The sequence below is a fragment of the Zeugodacus cucurbitae genome, chromosome 4, assembly GCF_028554725.1.
Source record: "Zeugodacus cucurbitae isolate PBARC_wt_2022May chromosome 4, idZeuCucr1.2, whole genome shotgun sequence".
In the NCBI taxonomy this organism is placed as follows: domain Eukaryota; kingdom Metazoa; phylum Arthropoda; class Insecta; order Diptera; family Tephritidae; genus Zeugodacus; species Zeugodacus cucurbitae.
In genome coordinates this window covers 26,599,639-26,622,622 of record NC_071669.1, presented here as the reverse complement: position 1 = coordinate 26,622,622, position 22,984 = coordinate 26,599,639, and the positions used below count along the sequence as shown (strand labels likewise).

At 33.1% G+C, this 22,984-nt stretch overlaps 1 protein-coding gene across 2 annotated transcripts; it reads left to right on the top strand.

The window, feature by feature from the left end:
• The first annotated feature begins 1,580 nt into the window (after window positions 1-1,580).
• Pnpla2_3 (1-acylglycerol-3-phosphate O-acyltransferase Pnpla3) lies at window positions 1,581-20,933 on the top strand. Of its 2 annotated transcripts, none has more exons than XM_011191844.3 (8): window positions 1,581-2,207; window positions 15,369-16,051; window positions 16,114-16,280; window positions 17,608-17,716; window positions 17,778-17,866; window positions 18,217-18,328; window positions 18,395-18,539; window positions 19,769-20,933. In XM_011191844.3, exons 1-8 carry the CDS (start codon window positions 2,048-2,050, stop codon window positions 20,053-20,055), a joined length of 1,752 nt encoding a protein of 583 aa, XP_011190146.1. In that variant the 5' UTR covers window positions 1,581-2,047; the 3' UTR covers window positions 20,056-20,933. The 2 variants fall into 2 exon arrangements, with proteins under 2 accessions (XP_011190146.1, XP_054086165.1); XM_054230190.1 differs by lacking the exon at window positions 19,769-20,933 and adding an exon at window positions 18,760-18,899 and having other exon boundaries at window positions 1,582-2,207.
• Window positions 20,934-22,984: the final 2,051 nt, after the last annotated feature.

Sequence of the window (22,984 nt, the reverse complement as noted above, 5' to 3'; positions counted from 1 at the left end):
GCCCGAGAATTAGCAACAGAAGTTGCCTGTGTGAAAGTGGACATAATAAAAATATACACTACTGGAAAAAAAGGGATAAAGAAATCCCAAATTTTTGGGCAAATTTCAACAGGCCGTAACTTCGAAAGAAATGGTCGTACAAGAAATCGATTAAGAAGGAAATTATAGCTCCAAGTGTCTAGTTTTTGGATTAGAACTTTAAAAATTTTTAACCTCTGCGGTTTTTGAGTAATCGTAGAAAACCCAGCAACAAAAAAATTTACAAAATTTTTTTAGTTTTTTTTTTGTCTACGGGCGTGGAAAATTTTTTTTTAGCTTAACCACTATAAGGATCGGATACTTTGTTCATTTAGCTTTAATTTGGTTTTTTGAACACCTCGATACATCCACTTTTCGCCGAGATATCGGTCTTCAAATGGAAAAGGATCATTTTGTCTTTGATTATCGATATCTCAGCAACCAATGATCGCACAGAAAGTTAAAGGTGGGTTTCAAGAACTTGAATTAATTCTCATTAACGACTAGCAATTGCTTTTCCGAAAAAAAATGTTTTTCTTATTGTCACTTGAATTTGAAAATGCAACTAAAAAGGGCTTTTGGTGGTTTTTTGGAAAATCGAGCGCTAGATCCAAAATATTGAGGTAACCACTAATGTTAAGTGTGCCTTTTACAGTTCAATATGTCCACAAACACCCTACAAAAAAATCAAATTAATCCAGCCAGCCGTTTTTGTGTTTCACTCGATCGAATTTTTGAAAAAATGAGAAAAAATCGTTTTTCGTGCTATATCCACATTTTTGCTCCATAAAAAGCTTAAAACAAAAACAAAAAAAAACAAGTTAAGGAACAAGTTGTTTGCGATTTAGGAAGTTTCGAGCAACAATATTGTCGTCGAACTTCTTGACAATTGCCCGATAATCGCTGGCATTAGAAACTCGATGGCGACCTTGTCCGGGGCGACGATTGTATTGGTTAGTCTCTTGGTATCTGGCATAAGCTCGAGATACGACGGATTGACTTACACCCATCCGGACAGTAACTACATGTTGAGCAACTTATACCTCCGATAAATGTCGTCTAACCATGATTGAAAATTAAAAAAGTAGAAAAATTTCAATTCTGACCAAAAAAATTAAAAAAAATTTCGACGACAACCTTTTGTCAATGCGAATATTGTTGCTCGATACTTTCCCAATCGCAAACAACTTGTTCCTTAACTTGTTTTTTTTTTGTTTTTGTTTTAAGCTTTTTCTGGAACAAAATTGTGGAAATAGCTAGGAAAAACGATTTTTTCTCATTTTTAAAAGTTATGAGTTTCCCGTGTGAATGTAATGGGTGACATTAAAAGAGAATGCTGATAACTTCCGACAATAGTGCTTTCGTTTGCATTCGGAAACCTAGCAGCGAATATGAAACAACACAGCAAGTCACAACTACCGAAAACTACTTCTTCATTGTGAACTATATGAATTTGAACATAAAAATAACAGGATGGCAATATCTATTTGAAACGGGGTGTTGCCAGCAAGCCAAAATGTCATAGGACAGGTAGGCGAAGCGTAAAGCGAATGATATAAATATTAGCAACTATAAAGAAGAGAACATTCGTCCGCTTACTTTTGAGAACATTAAACCAAATTATTATATACCACTTTTTCGGAACAAAATAATACGCCGAACTTAAAAAGTGATCAATTTTATACTGATTCAATATTATATTACGATTGTAGTACTCCTCATTATTATATACCATTGTAGAAAGGTGGAGAAATATTGCGAAAGTGCGACGAAAGAATTAACGCTAAAAGCGAAGAAGTTTAAAGCAATTTGGACATTTGTTGAAAGTGTTGCAGTAAATTAAAATACTTGTATCATTGTGGTATTAAATTAAATAAAAGTAAAGTAATTGAAATTAGGTGGTTGTTTGCGAAAAAAAGACTTGACCTAACTCCCCTCTCCCCGCGCGGGCCCTTGGGTTGGCAATTGGATTATTTAGTTGATTAAATTCTAAAACTTGTCCTCGTGAGGCACTTTCTATTAAACAAAAATGAATCTTTCATTTGCTGGATGTGGATTTTTAGGCATTTACCATGTAGGTGTGGCAGTATGTTTCAAAAAATACGCACCACATCTTTTGTTGGAGAAAATTGGAGGAGCTTCTGCTGGCGCACTTTCAGCATGCTGTTTACTTTGCGATTTGCCGTTAGGTAAGTGATGTTTTATTAATTTTAATATACCTTGTTAAATTCATTTTATTTCATGTATGTGTTTGGTGCATTTATCTGAATAGAGTACATTGCTATACATTATTAAATTATTTGTTCCCCTTTATATGTGAATATTGTTATTCCTAACAAAATTGGTGTGGATTTTTTCATTCAAGCAATTAACTTAGTTTAGTAGAATCAAATCTGTATAATACATAAATTAAATTCCACTATTGTTACAACGGTCGAAAGATACGTTTTTTTATTGAAAAAAAGAGCTAGATTTTTGTTGAGAAAGAATATATCGGCAATTCGAATATAAAATAAATTTGACTCGAACCTAATGAAATATATGTATGTATGTCATTATACTCTCGCAACAAAGTTGCTAAAGAGAGTATTATAGTTTTGTTCACATAACAGTTGTTTGTGTCACCAAGAAATAACAGAGTTAGATATGGGGTTATTTATATATAAATGATCAGGATGAGTGGAGTTGAAATCTATCTGTCCGTCCGTGCAAGCGATAACTTGAGTAAAAATTGAGATATCTTAATGAAACTTGGAACGCATGTTCCTTGGTACCGTGAAAGGTTGCTTATGAAAATGGCGAAAAATTGGGTCATAACATCTCCTAGCTCCTAACCTAATTATAGGTTTAAAAAAAAAAACGGTGGGCTTTATTATTTAAATTATATTATTATATAAATTATTTAATTTACAGCTATGCAAATGAATGTTGTACTAATGGAGTTTTAGAAATTCCATTTATTTAAAGTGCCTAGGACTCGGCTACCTTCAAGATCACTGCATATGTATGTAGATAACTATGTGTTAAATGCATACTTTGAAAATATCAATATTAACAATACATACAAATATGCACACCTACATAAAATAATAAGTGCAATAATAAATATAATGTCTTATTATTGCTCTTTGTTCAAATAACACTTAATTTCTTTGTGCTTTTTATTGTTTTATTACCAAATACATTATTTATGCACACATCTATGTAAAACGATTTGAAACGAGTGTATTTAGGTATCAGTGTAAAGTTCATTTTTTTGAAATATGCATTGAAAAAGAAATGAATCAGACGTAAAGCGTAAGGTGTAAGTTATATAAACATATGTACATATATGAACACTGTATATACATATGTAAATCTAGCTGTTACTTAATCAATTCCAATACATTTTTTAATAATTCAAAGGTATTTTTGTATGTTAAAAGAAATTATAAATTTAGACATGGTAATAGGCTTTGTCTGTAGCAGCCGCCAAGGTTAAACGGGTGTTAATGAACTTATCGTTGCTTGTTCGTTGCTTTGCTTGTTTTTGGCCAAATACAATTCAGTAACGATGCCGCAGCCTACATATTCCCCAGACATCACCCGTGTAACTTTTTCCTATTTCCAAAAGTAAAAGATGACAAGAAATCGCTGAAAGAGCTAATACTATCCCAAAATTCGAATTTGAGAAATGTTTCGACAATTGGAAGAAGTGAAATAATCGAATGTGTTCAATTTTAAAGGCGATGCATTAATGTAGATTAATATTTTATTTGAAATTCTAAACATATTCTTTCTGCACACCTCTATTCAATTGTATTTAAATGTGTTAACATTAACTAATGCGTTTATGATAGCAGTATATGATCCAATATAATTCAGGGTCCTAGATGAATTGATAGATTTTGACTTCTAAATGGTAAGTCATTCCATTCTAACTGTATAACCTTATCGCTAAGCTGGTAACTGTCACTTATTTGAAGGTTTGTTACTCCTACGTTATGTGTATTCATACATATTTATATTTACATTCACACATTTATACATACATATGTATGCCAGATGATCTGATCAGCATTTTAATCAACAACAGGAGAACCTCAAAAATAGATCGAAAGGTTTGCATTGACGTCAATAATTTATACATTTTTATTATGTAGAATTGTATTCAATAAAAAATAATATGCGTACCTATGTGTAAATTCCAATCTATTGATTTATACATACATTTGTATACAAATGTGTAAATACATCATATATAAATACATATGTACATATATGTAGATCTATACATATATGCTTCAGATTTTCGTATGAATGCAATTTCCTTCTGTGATAAGAATGTTCTACTCTGTGCTTTATTTTATTCTATTTTTCTTTTATATGTATAAATACATACATATGTCACAAAGCATATACAAGCATGCGTATGTGTATATAAAAATAAACACACAACACAATGTTGCTTGGGGGGCAAAAATAAATAAAAGTTCGCGGCCTCAGCAAATGGATTTGAAATTATCAGTATACTTCTAATTAAATTGAAACATTATGTGGAGCGTAAACTTCGCATTGTTTACGATTTCTTATGCGTACGCACATACATATGTATGTAAACTATGATTTTTTTGAGGTTAGGATTTTCATGCATTAGTATTTGACAGATCACGTGGGATTTCAGACATGGTGTCAAAGAGAAAGATGCTCAGTATGCTTTGACATTTCATCATGAATAGACTTACTAACGAGCAACGCTTGCAAATCATTGAATTTTATTACCAAAATCAGTGTTCGGTTCGAAATGTGTTTATCGACAAATTTTGTTCAGCGATGAGGCTCATTTCTGGTTGAATGGCTACGTAAATAAGCAAAATTGCCGCATTTGGGGTGAAGAGCAACCAGAAGCCGTTTAAGAACTGCCCATGCATCCCGAAAAATGCACTGTTTGGTGTGGTTTGTACGCTGGTGGAATCATTGGACCGTATTTTTTCAAAGATGCTGTTGGACGCAACGTTACGGTGAATGGCGATCGCTATCGTTCGATGCTAACAAACTTTTTGTTGCCAAAAATGGAAGAACTGAACTTGGTTGACATGTGGTTTCAACAAGATGGCGCTACATGCCACACAGCTCGCGATTCTATGGCCATTTTGAGGGAAAACTTCGGAGAACAATTCATCTCAAGAAATGGACCCGTAAGTTGGCCACCAAGATCATGCGATTTAACGCCTTTAGACTATTTTTTGTGGGGCTACGTCAAGTCTAAAGTCTACAGAAATAAGCCAGCAACTATTCCAGCTTTGGAAGACAACATTTCCGAAGAAATTCGGGCTATTCCGGCCGAAATGCTCGAAAAAGTTGCCCAAAATTGGACTTTCCGAATGGACCACCTAAGACGCAGCCGCGGTCAACATTTAAATGAAATTATCTTCAAAAAGTAAATGTCATGAACCAATCTAACGTTTCAAATAAAGAACCGATGAGATTTTGCAAATTTTATGCGTTTTTTTTTTTTAAAAAGTTATCAAGCTCTTAAAAAATCACCCTTTACATACATATAAATATAGTGTAAAATATTGTAGAAAATTTAATATTAATTTCATTATAAGAATAAATTAAATATTGTGAGTCTGATCAAAATATGATCATGAGCCATATTATATTACTGTCAAAAAGCCTATATTTTTACGCTTTAGTTAAGTAATAGACGATTTCTCTATGTAGTTATATATGTTTTTATATACATACATATCTTCTTATTGATGGGCGTAGACACCGCTTACGCGGTTATAACCGAGTCCACAACAGCGCGCCATTTATTCCTCGCGTTGACAGTTTGGCGGCAATTGATTATACCAATTGAAGCCAGGTCCTTCTCCACCTGCCCCTCCCAACGGAGTGGAGGTCTCCCTATTCTTCGGCTTCCACCAGCGTCTTCGATGCAGTCATCGAACACTTTCAGAGCTGGAGCATATTCCATTCGAACAACTCGACCTAGCCGGCGTATCCGCTGTCTCTTTTTCGCACCTTATCAGCCGTCGTATTTGAATAGCTCGGCCGGTAATCCATTGATCGATTGCCGAAGATTCCTTGTGTTTGTTGAAGTGTGCGCTTTCCTGCACAAAGGCGGGTTTCGATCGATCGAGCCAAGTAGCTTGATGTTTCTTCTTATGCTGGAATCTAGTACTACAGATGACCATATTTCAAGCCCCGGTAAAATCGATCAGCCTCAGCCCATTTGGCGATGCTTCATCATGGAGGCTAAAGTTTCCGACTATTGGGCCAAAGACATCTTTTTTACCCACCCAGTATAGTATCATAGGCACGTTCTAGGCGCTCATAGAAGGTATCTTTCATCACATCGTCCTTCCCTTCCGTCAGGGCGTGGGCGCAAATAAGCGATATGTTGAAGAACCTCGCTTTGATGCGGATTGTGGGTAGACGTTCTTCCACCGGAGTGAATGCCAGTACTCGACGACGGAGTCTCTCTCCCATCACGGATCCCACACCGAATTTGAGCTCCTTTATATGGCCGCTGTAGTAGATGTCACAAAGACCCACCTTCTTCCGTCCTTGTCCTGTCCATCGCATTTCTTGGATTGCGGAGAAGTCAGCCTTTACTCTTACGATGACATCAACCAGCTGGGCAGAGGCAACTTCCCAATTAAGGGTACGGACATTCCAGGTGCATGCCCTAAAATCGTAGTCCTTAATACGTTTGCAGTGGTCGTCATCAAAATTGGGATCTCTCATCCGAGGCTGTTGTTTTGTTTTCATTGGGGGATTTTTTATGTGGTGGGTCCCAAACCCTACCCACAACCGCATAAGCGGAATTCGCCTTCTCACTTTAGCTCGCCTTCAAACGGATGCCTGTTGGCTACTCACAGGATACTTGGTGTAAGGAAGTCGTGAGCTGCTTAAGCCACATGCAAAATAATCGTTCCTGGCCACTCCCAAGTGAATGACAGAAGGAAACTTTTCTCACTTACGTGAACTTCTACATATAACTCCATCCATCTCCTTTATATATGTACATCTCGATCATTTAGATGAATAGTGTCATAACTCAAAAGCACGATTTTTGAGTGGAGTATGCAGAAATGTGCGTTATTTCATCATCCATATTGTATACAAATTTCATTCCAATGCGTAGAAAAATAAACCGTGAAAGAAGAATGTGCCGTTATTAAAGTTTTTATGTTGCATTATTTTTTAACCACAACAACGGCACAGCTCGGCAGAATTAGGCATGGTTTTTTTCAGAAAGAAAGACATATTTTGTATTACAACACATATTGTCATAGGGCGAATTTGATTTTCTTTTCAGAAAGAACGACATATTTTGTGTTAGAACGATATTGGCGAAGAAGTGATCAAATTTTTCAATTTCTTTCTGACGTTTAGTGAGTTAACGCACTTTTAGTAATTTTCAACCTAACCTTTGTATGGGAGGTGGGCGTGGTTATTATCCGATTTCAACTATTTTATTCGTTTGCGAGATATATACAAAAAACCTATTTGGGAACGGGGCCACGCACACTTCCCTAAAAAAATTACATCCAAATATGGCACTTACCAGACGATCCTTTGTACCAAATTTTACTGTTATAACTTTATTTATGGCTTAGTTATGACACTTTATGTGTTATTGCCACTTTGTGGGCGTGGCAGCGGTCCGATTTTGTCCATTTTCGAAAGCAACTCTCTCACGGTCCCAAGGAACATGTGTACCAAGTCTCGTCAAGATATCTCAATTTTTATCAAGTTATCCGTTGAACGGACGGACGGACAGACAGCCATTCGGATTTTGACCAGTCTCGTTAACCTTATCATTTTGATATATGTTTATAACCCTATATCTAACTCGTTTAGTTTTATGACTTACAAACAACCGTTATGTGAACAAAACTATAATACTCTCTTAGCAACTTTTGTTGCGAGAGTATAATTATATTACCAATAGCGGAGAGTATGCAATAATAGAATGTTTAGAATATGTCAAACTACGCTTTGTTCAACGCAATAGCGCTTTATACAACCTCGACAGTTATTAGGTCGTGCATACATATATATGCACATCCATACTTAGTAGTTAACGTTAAAAGTAAGCTAACAAATATCTACCTTAACTAATATATATACATACATTTGTAGTATGTGTGTATGTGAGTGCGTATGAACAAAATTTAAAATTATGTACACTTATGTAGATCTATTAGTATATGTATGTATGTATGTATATGTATTCGCAAAAATTTGTAAACATTTGCCTGCGGATTGACATTCCGACTAACGACCTGCATTATTACATTATTTTTCGAAATTTGTAAGTATTTGCTAGAAAATTGTAGTTGCTTCCATACATAACCTGTTCAACATGAAAATATTAAAGGGGCTCGTCTCGGGTGTGTGAAGGCATCGATGAGAAAAACAAGAATCTACGCACCAAGTTCTACAAGTCGGTGACTAACGAACACATGAATGGTTTTACGAAGCATACAAATATCCAGATAAGAAACAAAAAATAAAAATATACCCAAAAGGCCGAAACGTGGGCACAAAATGAATGTAGCAAACATGTATGTACATACATATATTACGTACAATTGACTACACGTGTTTATGTATATGTATATATGTCAGCAAGCGATCATTTCTTCACCAAGCAAGCATTAAACGCTCATAAAAATAAACTTGTAGAGATCAACAACGCCAAGCAAGAGACAAACATATGGAAATGACACACCTCTTTTTCAAGTTTGCGCTGCTATCGTAAACAACAGGCTGGTTCTGCCTCGTGCCCCTTATGTATTCGTATCGTAAATGTAGGCGATTGTATGCTCATCGAACAAACCTGTTTATGGTTTGTTGTTAAAATCCATCTGCGCACATGTGAAAGTGCGTATGTTGTTAAAAAGGGCAGATACATATACATACATATATGTACATATGTACATTTATACAGAAATAGATATGAAAATACTTATTTTCATAAATACTTTATTGCGCAGCCAGCTAGGTAGATATACTAGATAGATACATTAGTATGGAGTATGTACATATGTATATACGTATGTATGTATGTATGTACTTATATTTTGTAAATGTGACACGCAACAATTGCAAATAAGAACAAATACACATTAACATTAGCTGTTTTCGATTCACCAAGCGTTCTCTAGTAGCCAATCAAACAAACTATACTAGATGTTCAAAGGTTAGCGCTACCATTGTGAATGGTAGAATGTATTAAACAAAACTTGAAGATAGTTATAGGTTCTTAAGTATAGAAGTGATAGAAATCTGTTTTTTTTTATTATTAGCTTCAAAAAAGGATTCGACTTAATTTCCAACAGAGACTTCTATGTGTAGCGATCCATATTACCCCCAATAAAGGATAATATCCCACTGCAGAAGCCGCTACAGTTCACTAAACACTTTACACTGCCGCCAACCTACTTCACAATTATTTTAAGTACTTTGGATCAAGCACAGCGTTAGTTTTTAATTTGCCATCGTTATTAAAATTTTAGAACTTTGACTCACTTGTAAATATAAGCTTTTTTGAAAAGTCCTTCCTCTTTTCTTTACGGTCATTGCCAATTCTAAACGAAGTTGGGGGTTTGGGGAAAAATAAGTAGCAACTTCTGTGGTGATCTCTGTTGGAACCCGTAATCGGATATAGTTTTTCTATTGTTTTGGGAATATACCCTTTTGTGATGTATTTGGCACATGTTGAGCTAATTTAAAGTACTGTCGCTCTACTCTAGTTGAACATTTTTGAATTTTCAACGCATTATTTTTTTCGCCAAGCATTCGCTAGAAGCCAATCGAACAAACGACACCAGATGTTCAAAGATTAGCGCTGCTATTGTGAATAGTAAAATGTATGAAACAAACAATAACTCGAATTTCTATAACTCGAAGTTCTCCATAATTCGACCTCTTGAAGAGGCAATAGCGTTTAGAAGTCAAATTTGATACAAATTTCCTTCCATAAATCGAACTTTTTGGTCAGGACATAATACAAAATGTAAAATTTTACCATCGAGGCAGAATCATCTAACAAAGGCATGGGTCATAGACGTCAATAGCTAATAATAGCACACTGCAACAAACACTTTATGCGAAGTTTATAAATAGAACAGTGTATAAATCTATATTTTACAGCTTTTTGAAAATGTATATGTTTTAATGAAAATTCTATAACTCGAAGACTCTAACTCGAAGTTTTTTTGTGGATTATAGTGATTCGAGTTAGAGAAGTTCCACTGTAATTAATATTACTAACATTACTATAATAAATAATATATTAATATATAACAACATTATAATATGTCTATAATTTAAGTTTTACAGTTTACATGCTTTACCTACCGGGCCAAATTGGGTTTCTGAAACATCATTATGAATAAATTATTCAATGAACAGTTAGAACGCTATGTACATAAATACTTACATAAATATGTATATACACTAAGCACGCTATTTTGTTTATATAACATATAATGTTTTTAGTTCGGTGAACACGTTTTGGTTAGGTTTTCTTTAACATTTTTGTTATTGATAGGCTATGTTACATCGATATCAAAAACCTCTGTTCATTTGGTGGTTGAAATCACCTTTGTTTTGTGCGTGCAGATGGTATATTAATATTAACAGCCAGGTGTAAAAGTTTTGGTCAACAGATACATACCTAAATATTTATATATGTATGTATGTATGTATATATTTATATACAGTTGAACTTCCATAACTCAAACTTCCTTAACTAGAAGTTTTACATATCGCTCATTTACATGAATAGCGTCACAACTCAAAAAAGTCGATTTTTCAGGAGAGCGGTTTAAAGTTTTCAATTGTCTCTTTTTTAGCAAATATAGAAAAACGCCATAAGCCGATTGAATAAACTAGTGGCATGAAAAAAATATAACAAAATGCTGAGCATAAGTGGGCTAAATATTAGTGTCCGACCGATAGCCAATTTTTGGCCGAAGCCGATGCCGATTAATCGGGCAGTTGGTAAAGTATCGGCCGATGCCGATGTTGATGCCGATTCTTTTATGAACAAATTTGTGTAGTTACCTACTAAAGTATAATAACAAAAGAAAAACAAAAACAAATAACATCACAAAATAAGTAAAAAAATCAGTTCATTATGAAAATTTGTTTCAAGGGAAACTTTTAAAAATTGGCTATCCTAGTTTATGCCAATAGCAACAATTGTTTCTATAAGAGTGACATTATGAAATTATACTCAAAACTTCAACAAGTTGTTGAACAAAACTGTGCATACTTGAAATAAATCGGATCATTCTAAATAATGTAAAATAAATTTAAAACAAAAGTAATGAAGTTCTTTATACTAGCCTTAATATTATCATCGTGATGAATGATTGGTTCAGGCAAATATAAATCAAACCGTGTTTTATAAGGTGAACAGAATACTTAATATTTTAAGCTCAGAAATCAAGAAAGTAAGTAAGTGCAAAAGAATTGGAAAGAATCGACTAAGGATCGGCCAAATATGGCCGATGCCGATACCAAGGCCGATTAATCGGTCGGACTCTACTAAATATAATGTACAAAAGGTTTTTCTTGGCTTTAAACGTGATCCACTTTGAATTATGTCGTTATTTGTGCCACATAAATTTAATTCGCTGTCATAAGTTAAATGTGTCGAACTCTTGAATTGGCAATAGAAGTCAAATTTCATAAAAACTTCCTAAAAAAAAAAATCTTTCCAACAAAATATAAAATTTTACTAAACTTAAAAGACTTCCTCTTGGAGACGAATAAAAAAATTGCATTACACTTATGGCAAACGTGAAGAGCCAAACAATAGCAAACTGTAACAAACAAAATTACAGAATACATGTTTTGACGTTTGATCACTTAATGTAGAATCATGATGGCGTATACATTCAAATATAAATGTATACTAATTTGTATATACATACATATGTATTAGGGCTCTTAAAATTATTCAAATAACATGAAAATCGATTATTCGAATATCCGGTTTGTAACCGTTCGTATGAATATTAACCGATTAATACTATTCGAATAGTTGCAACATTGTATGTTGTCTCATACTACGACAACGAGCGGTTAATGGAATAGTCGACAACTTACGACTATCCGAATACTTCAAACCGAATATTATTATTAGAATAATGCCCTATCCGGTTAATTCGGTTAGTCGAATACTAAAAGCTCTAATATGTATGTATATTTATACTTTAAAGAATCAATGCTTTTGATAGTTAAATGGTTATCAGCGTACTTTTTATACTACTTTTTTGATTATCCACCTTATTTTGATTTATTGCGATTGATAACAGCCACTTAGCGTATCTCGTGAATTTCCTTAAATATAAAACCTAAATAGGTGTACCAATTAAAATTTTCCTTATTTTTTTATTTCAAATAAATCATTTTAAAATCTTTATTGAATAGCTATATGTACAATTGTGGTTTTATAAATGTACGTATGTACATTGGTCTCCATTGCTATTCAAATGCACTTTCTAAAATTTAATTATTGTTAGTTCAGTTAATCCATAGCGTCATGTGACAAAAAGTTTCCTAGTATAGGTAATGTCATATGTATTTCGTAGAAATACCATAACTTTGGAAAAATAATGCTAAGTAGATGAATACAAATTTGTATTGCTTATATTCAATTCGGGTTTATTTGTATTTTTATTTTGCAATTAGTTCATTAGTTAATTGATATTTACTATATGTATATGAACATATGTACATACATACACATCTATACGAATTGTTATGCCACTAGACGATAAAAGCCCACAGTAAATCTATGTGAGTACGAGAATAGTGTATGTAAATGGGCTCAAGTACAAATATAGCCACAATTATAATAAAAATATTTCATATGAATGTAGTTACGTATCCATGTTCCTACATACATTTGTTTTGCAGTTATTATTATTGTTTGCTTTTAAGCGTAATGTCAACAAAACAATTTCCTTGATGTAAACAATCTCTAACTTTATTATTGGCGAATATTTCTATATGCTGCAAAAAATGTCTGAATAAATATGACGTAATAGTTAAACAACAATAGCGGAGGTTTTCTAAAAATTAATGTTTTCGCTGTACGCACCTACATACATACATACAAATGTGTTAATTACATGTTGACGTTTAAGATATTAATGTCCTTAATGCTGAGATCGTAAAATGTGAACTGAGTCATTTATATGACTTTAGGTCTGTAGTTACAATCAATTTTAACTTCTATCAAGATTTGACTACAGAAATAGTTGAATACTAAAATAGTTGTTTATACTAATAATATAAAAAATACTTTCATTTCGACGGTTTAGTAAACCGTTTAGAATCTGATTTTCGGTGTTGTAACTTTAGACATAGAATAACTTAATTTAAAGTATAATATTTATTTATAGAGAGTTTAGATCTATCTGTTAATTATTCTTCAAAGAATCACAATTAGATTTTATTTATACAATACTATATTTATTTGTATATTGTAAAAATAAATGTGTAAAATTCTTGATTATCTACTATGATGACTATGCATAATATAGAAATTTGATCTATTATTAATATGTATATACATGTATCTATTGGTATAATTCTGGGAAGTTAAAGACAAATTTATTGTATTTATGTATGCAGAAATGCTTACCTATTTTCTGCAACTGTACATTTAGATATGTATGTATGTATGTATGTAACTTTAAGTTGATTTTCAATAGTGAAAACTATCGATAACTTTATTACACTTGATAATGAAACTATTTATTAAATAAATACCTTATCGTAATATTTACAACTCATGTGAAAACATATACACCTGTGCTTGTGCGTATACATTTATCACTATTTTGGGTTTTTTGCAAATTGTTTTGATAAGATTTCCGAGAAAGAAGCTAACTAACTTTACCCTCAAGTGAAAGAAAATATTTATATAATATATAATACTACTGCACAACGAGTAGTAATTGCTAACGCAACTATTTTTCACGTTTTGATGTCCTTCGATATGACAACTGTCAAATATCTGTCTTCTGATATTATATTCTGTGTGTAATATTTGTCCAAAAAGTGCGAAAATAATATTTAGCTCATTATGCATATAATCGATAAGTTTTTACAACATTATTATTGAGTTAACTTTAAAACTTTTTTAAATGTAATTGGCAAACAAATCTTCCATTATTCTTATGTATCAAATAAATACATAAATAAAATAAAAATTAAATAGTTTTTTAATGATTGGATTAATAATTGGTATGAGTCGAAGATTTTTATTGACCATTGAAAATTTTCTAAATGAACCTCCGGCTATAAACGCAAACGTACATACATATGTACACATGTGTTAAAATTGCAGATTTGACACACATACCATAAATGGGTCGTGTTGAAACACCTGCGGATATTAGGGGGGAACAAAAACCAAAAAAATCGGGAATGTAATACATATACGTATTTTTATACTCAAACCCACCATCATGGAAATGTGTACATATATACAATAATAAAAGATAAATATGTTAATACATTAAACCAAATAACACATTAAAGTTAGTTGTTGGTCAAAAATAGTTATCTAAGGCAAGCGCCACTTGACAGACAATACCAAACCTCCGAGTATATTTCTACCATGGAGAAGTTTCTGATAAATTCCACTGTATTATACAGCTAATGAAGTCTTAAATCAGTACTTTTTTCTATAGATTGTTTATAGATCGATATGCGCAAATATATGTACATTAGTAGGTGTGATTCCAGTTCATTGACGCCATAAAATATTTTAATAATTCACCACAGTCATAATATTTAATTCCGTAAATTAATAATATGATTTGCGTCAATCTTTCTTCTCAGTTTTTTTTTATTTTTTTGGTACAGCCACGGATATGTATTTGTGTCCATTGTTATCAGTTATGAGAATTGAACCTATCTCTCAATCGAGTAAATAAATATTCATATGGATGTTGGACAAATATTATTGTGCGCAAAATAGGACTTTTCAAATTGTACGAGTATACTTGTATGATGTAAACACTTTTTCCTATTTAATTAATAGATAGAATAATTTAATTGTTGACAATGGTCAAAAGAAATTAAAAGATGATTAAAAATTCCTCCATTATGTGCTGTGAGTGCTGTTTCACATAGTACATACTTTATTATATAGGAAGTACATTACACCAATGCTGATCTTTATTTGATTTAGATTAGAATACATTTAATTACTTGCTTTGATTGATAATGCAATAATCTTAGCTCCTAATCAAAATTTCCATGCGAACTGTAAATTTATAATAGTAAATTAACTAATAAATTTTTATTTTATTTACCATTTGCAGGCAGCATGACATCTGACTTTTTCCGTGTTGTCAACGAAGCTCGCCGTCATTCTCTGGGCCCTTTTAGCCCTTCATTTAATATACAAACTTGCCTATTTGAGGGTTTACAAAAGCATTTGCCAGAGGACGCGCACAAACGTGTTAGCGGACGTTTGCATATCTCCATGACTCGAGTGCATGATGGCAAAAATGTCATAATCTCTGAATTTGAGTCACGCGACGAACTTTTGCAGGCCTTACTGTGTGCATGCTTTATTCCAGGCTTTTCGGGTATATTCCCGCCTCGATTTCGTGGTGTACGCTATATGGATGGAGCCTTCTCAGACAATTTACCAATATTAGATGAAAACACAATTACTGTGAGTCCGTTCTGTGGCGAGAGCGATATATGTCCACGTGATCAAAGTTCGCAACTTTTTCATTTGAATTGGGCCAATACGAGTATAGAAATATCGCGACAGAATGTTAACCGTTTTGTTCGTATACTTTTCCCACCACGTCCGGAATTTCTTTCAAAATTCTGTCAGCAAGGTTTCGACGATGCGATGCAGTTCCTTCATCGTAATAATTTAATCAACTGTCGTCGTTGTGTGGCGGTCCAATCAACATTTGTAGTATCAGAAACCGTGGCACAACCACAGGACTTTGATCCAGAGTGTAGAGAATGCAAAAAGCATAGAAACGTGAGTGTAATTAAATGAATGTAGTCATTTGTGATTTGTATAACTTGTGCATGTTAATGTAGGACGCTTTAAGCTCAAACATGCCAGAGACTGTATTGGATGTCATTCAGGATTACATAGAGCAAGCTAATAAAGGATTGGCGAATTGGATATTTAAACATCGTGGAATAAAACTTTTGTCATTACCAGCAACAGTACCGTTAGACTTCTTTATGGCAACTGTTTCCAAGTAAGTTGTATTATTCAATTCAGTATTACATATTATTCAGATTTGTCACAAGCCCCTTGAATTTATTGATAGCATTTCGATTATGATGCTCAATACTGTAAATAATAATAAAACATTTGTATTTAAATATATTATGTAAATTTGTATATATTATATGAACGTTTATAAATTATTGTTCCTCTCGATACATACATACGTACGCACACATAAATATATATTTAGATTTTATTTATTATGGCAAAATGACATATAATTATTTCTATTGTATTTAATCGTTTAATTCTAGAACAGTGAAGCAGCTTCCAAAGCCATTTGGGAAGACATTTGCGAGCGCTTAACTCATAGTCAAACTTACAAGTTTAGTCAAATTTACTTTAATTGCATACCCATAAATTAGTTAATTGAAAGTAGAATTATATACATTATATTTTGTATAATAAACGTGCAAATGTCGAAAACAATTACAAATGTGAAATATTTACATATTTTAATTGCAGCTTAACATCAAAGATAAATGTGAACTTATATCGAATATTTACAAATTTCATTGAACTAATTTTTTTATTTCTATTATTCGTCGTTCTACAAATGAAAGGAAATTTCATGAAAATTTTAAATATATCAAATATAATTGAATTCTTATATATTATTTGGGATAACATTATCATTTCAGAATTCGATGTTAGTTTTAATTGATAACTTACACTTCATACTTTCATTTGGATTTCCTACTATAAGCTAAATATTTTTTTCTCTCTTTGAATTAAAATTTAATATACATATGTATACACTCGTGTCGATTGTATACGGGGGTTTGTAAAATATTCGTCGCCTGTTTGCCATATAGATGCACCTGTATTTATAATATTTTAACATGAAACATGCAAATATTGAAAACAAATAAAATTCCTTTTTTTTTCAAAATGCTATACCACAAGTTATAATTTTCATCGAAATAATTCAGTCAATATCATCATGCTGAGAACATGGAAAGTATAATAATTCAAGTCTCATTATATCGTAATCACGAATTTGCAGCTGTAAAATTGTGCGTTACAGATTTAGGAACACGAGATTTTGAGTATGAAATTATGAAACGGTAAATGTAAATGACAGACGACTGATTATATAAAATTCATTGGCTTACCAAATTGGCTTGGAAACTTCACTTCTGCTTAAGTATATTTTCTTATTATTTGAATTTTCTGAATCTAAAAGGGCAAAATAAAATATCTAATCAACTTCAAAATTTATCAAAATTAAATTTTTCACCAATAAATTTTTTTCCGCTATGTTTGCACACTCCTCATTTATCTGCGCTTTATAGGATTACAACACTCACACCGAAATTGAGCAAACACATTCGCCACAGGATAGAAACTATTTTAAGAAGATTAAATGATACTGTACACACCCGCATTCTAAGCAAATTCACGGTAAATTATGAATAATTTTTACAGAGTTTACAAAACTTAAATGTTTTTATATTGTAAATAGATCTGTGAACCGCCACACTTCGATACGACAGGTTTACTGCATTCCAAACGGCTATACGGACCAAGAGTATCAATATTAGTTGATGAATGGTAAGTCTCTACAATAGATAATTATGGTCTTACAAGTACGCCTGAGCTTCGAGAATAAAATTAATATAAATTTCAGTAGACATTTTCATCATATCGAAAAAAGATCTATTCTTTTAATTTTTTTTCTTAATTAAATGAGATATTTATTATACACAACAAAATTACTAAATGCAATTATCATATCAGTTATAAAAAAATTACTGCTTAATAGAACACCGATTATAACTTAGGCATTGACAGTCACTACGATCAATTTAGTTTTATGGGATATGATTTTGATCTACATTATGTACATCTGTATATTAAATTCCACATTTGTATGCATATTAAATTTATACACTTTTTTTCAGTGGTGCACCTTCGATAGAAGGAGATGTGGACAACTATGAACATGTTCTCAGAGTAACTACTCATAACGATGCACTCTATGCCTATTACTATACCGACGATCTTACGAATAAAGTAAGCATTTTTGAGAAAATATTACTGTATGAAATTTTCTTTAATCCATCCATATCCATTTTTCAGGTCAAAGTTACAGAAATATTTGAAATTGACGAGGAAGAAAAACTAGCAACCGATCCGAAATTATTCGAAGGCATCGTTGAAGATCATCCAAACCCACATCAACATCATCATAATGTTGTTAGTGAATGGAATGGAATAGAGTCTGGTATGAACATAGTGCACTTTTAATCCATATTTGAAGTTCATAGGCAAAGTATACATTTTGTTTTGATTACTTCAGAATGGAATTTAGTATCAATAATACAAATCTCATATTCCCGAAATTCGTTTCATCGAGTATCACAAAATAACTTAACTAAAAATATTAGTATCTTTTGGTTAACACACAGATTTCTTCATTTTTGTTGCGTTTTTTTCTTTTACAGTACAAGTTATACCCAGCATACCAGAAAGTCGTGAAGATATTTTTTAAAACAAATTATCCCGACAACTTAATTATTAAAGTTACGCTGACAATTTGTAGATCAAAAATATTGTTTACGGTATTAAATAATACATGATGGACAGGTAAATTGGCTATCGATCGATAGAATTTGGTAAAATTTGAAATTTTTCTGTTTTTTTTGACATTTTTGTTTCTTTTTTATCATTTGTATTTGGTACTAACTGTTTGCATTTGTAGAAAATATATCTTTAGTATTAGTCATGTTGTTCATTAAAATATATATTTTTACTCAGTTTGTCTAACATCTCGCCAATCAAACTACGAAATATGAATGTTTATCAGTATGTGCCTTGTACAATCTGCTTCACTGATTAAAATTTATATCCAGGAGCTAAAATTCTGTTGTATTGTATTATACTGTGCAAAGTAATAAAAAACATGCTAAATTATTTTAGGGTGTTATTGTCCGTCGAAAATATTGTTAGCTTTCGTTAAAATCAAAATCGAAAGTGTTTTTTGTGGAAGATATTTTGTTTATATTTTATAGTTAAATTAATTTATTAATATAAAGTAATTATCGTATAAAAAAATAATTGAGGCAAAACGCGTCGATCAATAAGCCTTTCGCCTTATTTTGTACAGAATACAAGGAGATTTAGAGGATTTCTTAAAATGGAAATATAAAAACTAAAAAATAGTTACTAAATTTTGCGTTCCACGGAAACTCCATAAAATATTTCAGCAATGTTTTCGAATCAGAAAATCTGTACACATTGGATATTAAAAGTTCGGTATAACTAAACTGGACTCGCTTGTTTCTATTTCGTTTGCATACATCTGTAGTATATTTGCTCAGACCACTCATTAGTAGAATTTGTTTGCAATTTTGGTTCGTAGACTATGCACACAGCTCATAACTCATTATGAATTATAATTCGTTTTTAATAACTATATATTTATTCATGTGTATATTATACTTATTTCCATAGCGTTTTATATTGATGAGTACGCGACTAACCAAATGCCTTTCAAACGAGACATTATACGAAAAACTTCGACAAATAAAAATACGACTGGATACGAGAATGAAGACGAATATGCGATTATTAATGATAACATTGTTGGCGAAGAAATCGAAAGTGAGGTGTTCAGCGACCCAGAAGTTGACCACTACTTTGGCACACAACAGCAAAGAAATAATAGAGATGGAGTAAGAGATTTCTCCAAAGTTTTTGATGGCGGCAAGCCCGACAGTTTTCAAAGGCAATCGAGATGAATTATGAACTATATATAGCTATACTTCCGATGACTTGGATATATAAGTATACAAGCAAATGGTTGTATTGTTCTTGCCTTTAGTTAAATATATTTATATTAATCAATTTTCGAAGATATTGGAAGTTCAATTGTTAGCAAATGGAAAATATCTTTCAAATACTATAATTTGAAATTAGGTTCGTTAAAATATATAAATGAATCAATTATAATACTATTAAATATAAGCATTGTATGTAAGTAATTATATCTAACTATTTAGTAACGGTTTTTATTTATTATATCCGAAACAATATTGTGGACTTTCGAAACTCATAAATGTAAAGTATTGTATTTTTATGCCATAATAGGTGAAGGTGTCCTATATGCGCAACCACCGGGACCTGATGATTTACAATTATTTGCGTATATTCGACACAATCTTCACCACCATGTTTAATAATCGAAGCAGTCTAATGCTTTGCATTAATAACTTTGAAAGTATACTATTATTGTGCTATATTGGAATAGAAAATATTTTTGAATTTAAATATGAACAGTTAAAAAAATGTATTACTTAAATTTCAGGAAGTTTGTAACCTTGAATTCGATTTACTCAGTATAGCAAACACAAGGCTGATCACCTAGTGATTATATACTTCGTATTTTGAATCTAACTTTTTGATATTACACTATATCGGAATATTTAACTATATATTATTTCAGAAGTGAAGTAATGTATTCTTATTTTAAGAATTTCGGGTATATAGATTCTCTTAAGACATTTTCAAAAATATGTAAGCCAGTTTTCTAACATAAAATATATTTATTTCTTAAAATGAGTTGAAACTTATTGCTGGCCTATACGCTTAAGACAAATAAATCCATATTATATATACACACTAAGTCTTTTATTGTTTCTCCGCTCGCTATCTTTGAACGTTGCGTTCTTATCAAAAATTGTATTATGGATGCAACAAAGCTAGTTAGGTTTTAGACAAGTATTACTACGGTGAATCCCTGAAATTACCTCAGCAAATCAACAGAGATTTCTTGTAGGAACATAATATACATATAACATTATATTTAATATTTTAAGAACGTGTTGACAAACCTTCCCTTAATTCGTGTGAAACTACGATTGCTCACCCCTTTTTTACTAAGGATGCAACGTGAGCATTTCTATGATTGTGTTGATGTTCCAGGTGATGGCGATTTGCTGAGGATAAATTAATCCACCGATTAAACTGGCAGACAGAGGTAATGCTCGAAAATTTTATGAAAAAACAAAGCGACTTAACGAAGATTTCAAGACCGGAGCATCCTCATGTAGAGACCAAGGTGGTAATCTGGTAACCGATTTCCAGGACATACTGGGATTATGGAGGGAACACTTCTCCGACCTGCTGAATGGCAGTGAAAGTACAACATCAGGAGATGGCGAACCCGATTCCCCAATCGATGACGATGGAACAGATGTTCCATTACCCGACCATGAAGAAATTCGAATAGCAATTACCCGCCTAAAGAACAACAAAGCGGCGGTGGCCGATAGATTACCGCATGCATCAGCTTCTTTGCAAAATATGGTAGGAAGAAAGCATGCCTGACGATTGAAATCTCAGTGTGCTCTGCCCAATCCATAAAAAGGGAGATCCCACAATCTGTGCCAATTATCGTGGGATTAGCCTCATAAATATCGCCTATAAGGTTCTATCGAGCGTACTGTGTGAAAGACTACTGTGTGGCGCCCACCGTCAACAAACTAATTGGACCTTATCAGTGTGGCTTTAGACCTGGAAAATCCACAACTGACCAGATATTCACCATACGCCAAATCTTGGAGAAGACCCCTGAAAGAGGATCGACACACACCATCTCTTTGTGACCTTAAAGCTGCTTTCGACAGCACGAAAAGGAGCTGCCTTTACGCCGCGACGTCTGAATTTGGTATCCCCGCAAAACTAATACGGCTGTGTAAGTTGACGTTGAGCAACACCAAAAGCTCCGTCATGATTGGGAAGGACGTCTCCGAACCGTTCGATACCAAACGAGTTTTCAGACAAGGTGACTCACTATCATGTGACTTCTTTAACAATCGTCTATAAGAGTGTACAGCTGCTGGCGTACACCGATGATATTGATATCATCGGAAGCAACAACCGCGCCGTTTGTTTTGCTTTTTCCCGCATGGATAAGGAGGCGAAGCGATGGGTCTGGAGGTGAATGAGGACAAGACGAAATATCTCCTGTCATCAAGCAAACAGTCGGCGCATTCGCGCCTTGGCTCCCACGTCACTGTTGACAGTCATAACTTCGAAGTCGTAGATAATTTCGTATACCTGGGAACCAATATCAACAACTCCAACAATGTCAGCCTCGAAATTCAGCGCAAAATCCATCTTGCCAACAGGTGCTACTTTGGACTGAGTAGGCAATTGAAAAGTAAAGTTCTCTCGCGGCGAACCAAATGAAACTCTACAAGTCGCTTATCATTCCCGTCCTGCTTTATGGTGCAGAAGCTTGGACGATGTCAACATCAGATGAGACGACACTAGGAGTTTTCGAGAGGAAAATTTTGCGCAAAATTTATGGTCCTAAGAACATTGGCAACGGCGAATACCGCAGACGATGGAACGATGAGCTGTACGAGTTATACGACGACATTGACATAGTTCAGTGTCATGTTGTCCGAATGGGCGAAAACACTCCAGCTCTGAAAGTGTTCGATGCGGTACCCGCCGGAGGAAGCCGAGGAAGGGGAAGGCATCCACTCCGTTGGAATCTCCAACTGGCGTCGAACTGCGAAGGAAAGAGAGGTGTGACGCGCTCTCATCGATTCGGCTATAACCGACTAAACGGTTCAACGCCAATTACATACATACAAATTAATCCACCGAATTTTAAAAAATTAAAAATATTTTCATATGGATTAAAAGAAAAACAAGAAG

Bases quoted from the DNA above. Each gene is read 5' to 3' on its own strand.
- Pnpla2_3 (XM_011191844.3), top strand. From the start codon at position 2,048: ATGAATCTTTCATTTGCTGGATGTGGATTTTTAGGCATTTACCATGTA. The intron at 2,208-15,368 runs GTAAGTGATGTT...TACCATTTGCAG, and splicing joins ACTTTGCGATTTGCCGTTAG to GCAGCATGACATCTGACTTT. The intron at 16,052-16,113 runs GTGAGTGTAATT...ATGTTAATGTAG, and splicing joins AATGCAAAAAGCATAGAAAC to GACGCTTTAAGCTCAAACAT.